Source organism: Babesia bigemina, scaffold Bbigscaff_62842 (assembly GCF_000981445.1).
Source record: "Babesia bigemina genome assembly Bbig001, scaffold Bbigscaff_62842".
NCBI classification, from domain to species: domain Eukaryota; phylum Apicomplexa; class Aconoidasida; order Piroplasmida; family Babesiidae; genus Babesia; species Babesia bigemina.
Window position 1 is genome coordinate 868 of NW_012237067.1, and position 5,321 is coordinate 6,188.

The 5,321-nt window shown below is 46.0% G+C and overlaps 1 protein-coding gene across 1 annotated transcript; it reads left to right on the forward strand.

Annotated features, from left to right (window-relative positions):
* Positions 1-599: 599 nt before the first annotated feature.
* BBBOND_0001690 (hypothetical protein, conserved) lies at positions 600-5,099 on the forward strand (the record flags this gene model as incomplete). Its single annotated transcript, XM_012915010.1, has 1 exon — positions 600-5,099. The coding sequence occupies one exon, from the start codon at positions 600-602 to the stop codon at positions 5,097-5,099; it is 4,500 nt and encodes a 1,499-aa protein (XP_012770464.1).
* Positions 5,100-5,321: the final 222 nt, after the last annotated feature.

The window sequence follows — 5,321 nt, forward strand, 5'->3', positions numbered from 1 at the left end:
AATAACTTGCTGATACTGACCATTCTCTTGCTGATGATGCTACTAGAAGAGCCTTGAAGGACATTGACTCCAAGCTTGTTAGCCTTGGCCAGCTTGCTGGACAGCTTGGCGCTTTTGTTGGTGAAAGTGAGAGTGTTAAGAAAGCCGTTATATATGCTATTATCGCTCAAATTAACAGTACTGAAGAGCTTAAAAAGCTTTACTCTTCTCATGTTACTAACCTTTCTGAGTCTGTCAAGCCTGCTGGCCAGGCTGGTGACACCCAGAAAATTAGTGAGCTTAGTGAAGCAGTTAAGAAAGAAATTACTCTAATTACTCAACGTATTAATAGCCTTAATAACCCTCTTAATCCCTCTCCTTCTTCCCCCTCTGCCTCTGCTGAGTCAGCCAAATTGCAGTCCAAGTTGGAGGCTTTGAAGGAAGTGGAGAAGCTTTGTGAAAATTATGAGAATCTTGAAACTTCTGATATTAACCCTAAAAACCTTCTAGAGAATCTTTGCACCGGCCTCGAAAAATTCCTCGGCTTCAACTCTGAGTCCAAAGGCTACGATGGCACTGGCATTGTGTACTCTGACCTGGATAGGCTGTGTGACGGGGTGATGGGATTTTTGAGTGGTGTGCTTGGTGCGGTGAAAAACACTCAGACATACAATGTGGGTAGAAAAACATTACAAAACTTGGTAAGTGATGAAATTAACAAACATCTTTGCTCAGGGCACGATGGTTTCACTACGCTCCTTCCCCGTCTGACTAATGAGATCGGGAAGTACAACACAGAAGTGAGAGACTCCAATGAGAAAGTTAAGAAGCCCATTGAAGAGTTGTTAAATCAGGTGGGTGATGCATTTATGAACAAGGTACAAAATATATTGCCGCAGGAAAATGAGGGTGAAGATCCCGAGAAAGTGCAGGCGGCGGAGAAGCAGATTAAGAATATGTTTCGAGACGAGATAAAAACATTCAATAACACGTTTAATAACGCATATAATTTCACTACTAAAATTGAAAAAACAGACATGAAAATTGCAATTAATTATTTGAATTCCTCGTTGCAGCTTAGAGTGAAACACGGCGTCAGTAACGTGGCTCATGAGATTAAGCGGCTGGAGCAGGTGGCGGATAAGGAGCAGAAGACCTTCGAGTCCGCTGAGAAAAAAGTAAAAGAGGTGATGAAAACACTCAAAGAGGGTGTAGATGCAAAAATTGCTAATCATGTGCATAGGCTGGTGGAGCAATTGAAAGGTAAGGTGCAGGAGATATTAGATGATTTGAAGAGCATCAATGGTTCGCTAGTTAACTACATAAATCAGATGCAGGGGTGGATTGATAAGGCACAATTAGCTATTGATGCAGCGTTGGAGAAAATTGACTTCATTTTTAAAGAAGTTAATGAAGGTGATTCATATAAGAATCCGAAGCCAATGAAGGAGGCAGCGGAGGCGTTGAAGAAACAGGCTCAGATACTGTTCGAAGTTGGTAACGAAGTTAAACAGAAAATTGAGGAATTGGTACCTAAGGCTAAGGTGTTAGTAGGGCAGTTGGACCTCGCGATTAGAGGAGATTTGAATGACGCGAAAAGTGCAATTCAGGTGGGGATTAGGGAATATGTTGAAAAGCTGGGTAGTGCTTTGAAGGCCGGTATGGAAGCAGCTAAGGGTGATTATGACGGCAGTAAACCGGGGCTTAGGGCAATAAATGAAGCTTTAAAGAAGAATAAGTTGCAACCGTGGCTTGAGAAAATTAAAGACCTCAGCGTTGTTGGTATGAATATGGAATTTGCGCTCATTGAACTTCACAAGCATTTGCATCATCATATGAAATCATTATCACAGGAAGATGAGCTAAGAGATGCCCTCACGTCCGATCTCATGGCACCCGTAGAGGAGCGGTTGCCGAACGACGATTCCACTCCAGGGAAAGTCGAACTTAATCCCAAGAAGTTTCCTTTTTATTGCGGCACTGGCAACGGCAAAAAACAAGCCCTCGAAAAGGCCATCCTAAAAATTCAAGAGGATATAACTGCCTCTTTAGCAAACATCACGCAACACAAAGTTGATGCGGAATATCAATTAGGGGTAATTACCAATAAACTGACTGCCCTCTGCAAGGCCGTGAGGGATCACGGCGAAGGTGCGAAATTCCACTTGGACACTTTTAAGAAACACAACATCAAGGGTACGCTTACAAAGCTTAAAGAAGATCTCGACGAACTGCAAGGCAAGCTGTTACATGGTCCCATACAGAACGCTGAAAACTTCGTCCGAAAAGAAGCCACCGCAGCCGAGAGACACTGCGTCGAAGAACTCAAAGAAGAGGTACGCAAAGACATCAAAAATGCCGAAGACAAACTGACCACTTTTGCCCGCAAGCATTATGTTTGCGCTATCAAAGAATTGTTCACATCATTCGCTGAGAGGGTGAAGAAGGAATTCCAATCTCTGCCGAATTCTCTAGATCTTGATTTGAATGCGGGTCTCAAAGGGTTCATGGGCAGAATGGCAACTACATTCATTCCTAACGTTAAACCAATTGATGCTCTGCCCAACTCTGACTCTGTGTTAGCTACTCAGCGAGAATCTGCCCTCAGTCAAAGCGCCGCAATACTGAATACGGCAGTTAACCTGTTTGTTCGTGCTCTGAAGGAACAAAAAGAATTCATGGCTGACTTGAAACTTATTAAGCCCGTGCACGACGCCTTGGACAACTTGCTTAGTGGCCTTGTAACTTCGCAGTGCTACGATCATACATTTAGCGACAATTTGAACGCTTTCAAAAGTGCTTTCGAAGGATTCAACCCATCCAAATTCGGTGAGCCTACGACTGTGCTTACTCAGGCACTCAAAGAGGGACTCAAGGGGCTGACCAAAGAGCTAGGTAAAGCCTATGTTAATCGGTACTCCGGACTGACGTACGACGAGACCGACGCAGCAAAATATGCCAAAGCGTTCTTGACGCTCCTTTGCATCGTACACGAGGATCTCGATACATTTAGTAAGCAGTGTAAGAGCAACGGCGCTTGGTATGACAAGCAATGCTGTGCGATTGAGAATCGCCAAGGCAATCCGTTTGGCCAGTTCATGGAGCGGTGTGGATTTGACGTTGCCAGCAGTGAGACTTCGAAGGACGGTGAATTAAAGCATCCGTCCGTCAGCTTTACCGGTAAACACATCTACCAGAAAGTACTTGAGCAGCAATTCACCGACGCGGAGCGGATTAAACATCTCAAAAGTTGCGAGTCAAATGGACACATGAAACGTAATAACTTTGATCTGCTTGATATTACTCAGTGTCTGTTCCACCATGCAGAGAAGTACAACGAACTGTGTCACATACCCACTGCGTCATCAACCAAAGTGCCAAGCAGCATATACGATATGCTCATATGGTTTTGTAGTCTACCCTACAGTGCCGTCTATCCAACGCTGCTACGTGACACCATAAGTGAACTACTTACTGACAAAGCTAAGCAAAAGCCACAGCAGCACGACGGGCTGGAGTTCACATTCATCGATCCGGCGTCGCAATCCCTAGCAGCGTACCCAAACAACATACCGTACAGTGAAGTTGTCTCCGCACTGGAACATCTGTGTTCCAAATCGCACGATGTTCTCACTTGCATCGTAGGCTACGGCGACGCATACAGCACCTACGGCAGCGACTATTGCAATAATTCATTTGGATTTAAGTATCCCTCCTCAGGGGAGGATTGTTTGCAGATGATCACTGATCTCCTTCGTCGGCTTCTCCATTGTCTTCGTTTTCTGCATAAACAGTGCGGCGTAACAGCCAAGCTCAACGGTTGGTCCGACTGCATATTCGGCAAGGACGTTAAGTCAGCCAAATGGGAGTGCAAAGATCACTCAACCGACGAACCTAATTGCCAAGCAAACGACAAGGCAACGTGCCAACCAACTTGCCAAGCAAAGTCGCCCCTTCAGTCCTACCTGACCGATTGCTTATATGGTCACTTGCCTCATCAACTCACCAGTGTTGGATGTAAATCAACGTGTAAGTCGTGTCCTGGTAGCGCACCAGGGATGCCGTGTTTAACGCCTCTCGGGTTTAGGGCCTTTTCCGGCTCCACTCGCAAGGGTACGGACCTATGCGAGGTGCTCGATGCATTCTTCTCTAACGATTATCTGTCATCGCTGTTCACGCTAGCTCCGCGCCCGCCGGCAACACTGCCGGAGCATATCGGATTTGCGTTGTCACTAGCAGCGGCGCTTAATGCTCGGAAGCCAGTCACGAAGCCCGCTCAAGAATCGTTCAGCGATGCATTCGAGAAGTCCATCAAGGAAGCCACCATCAGCCTTCATGATAATCCCTCCGATTATACTGCTGCCGTTAAGAATGCCTATAATAATAACCGAAGTCACGACGGTACTAGGCATCTCCCAGCGACGGAGGCGGACGTGTTCACGCTCATGTTCCCATCAACTTGTTTGCGTGCAAGCGGCGACACGCTGTACTGCGCTCCATACCTGTGTACGCTAGGCATAGATACGCATTATTATCTTGCCTACCAACATACGAATCTCTATCTGTCATGGACGGTGTATCTGCCCTGGACATTTTATGCATACCTTAGAAGTCTACTTGAGGCCTTCAAAAATATTTCCTGCCAGGAATGGGAGTGCAGCAGATGTATGCATCGTGGTAAATGCAAGAAGGGCCAGCATGGTGTCGACTACAACTGCCAGTGCAAAGGTATAATAGAGTGCCGTGGCGTAAGTAGCGCATTCCACAAATACGGATTTACGCATGGTGACCCTGCAACTTTGTCTAAGGTGGAAGGGAAACGATATTGCCACAACTTCTACCACCAACTCGTTAACGTCTTGAAATCGAATTGCTTTGCTAAGTTATTTGATAAATGCGACGAATTCCTCTGGATCATCCGACAACCGTTCACCTACCTTGTTCTCGCACTCTGGTCACTCTCCCTCTTCTACCTCATCTGCGTCATGGTTGGCAGACTGGATGTGCTCCACATCAAATCACACCTGAGGATACCGTCATCACACAAGATAACGGCGCAATCATTGCTGGCTGCAGCGCAAGTCGGAAGGCTTGCCAAGATATCGTATCTACAACCGTGATCGTCACATTTGTAACTCACATCAACTCACGTAACTACTCACCTACTCACCTAACCGACAAACGTAGTCTAATGTCTCGAATTACTCTTGCGGCAACCTGTGAACTAAATAGCAGCTAAAGTAGGTGATGACTGAACGACAATCCAACGTGCTAACCTAGCAACCAGGCAAAGTGTCAACCTAGCAACCAGGCAACGTGCTAACCAAGCAACCAGGCAAAGT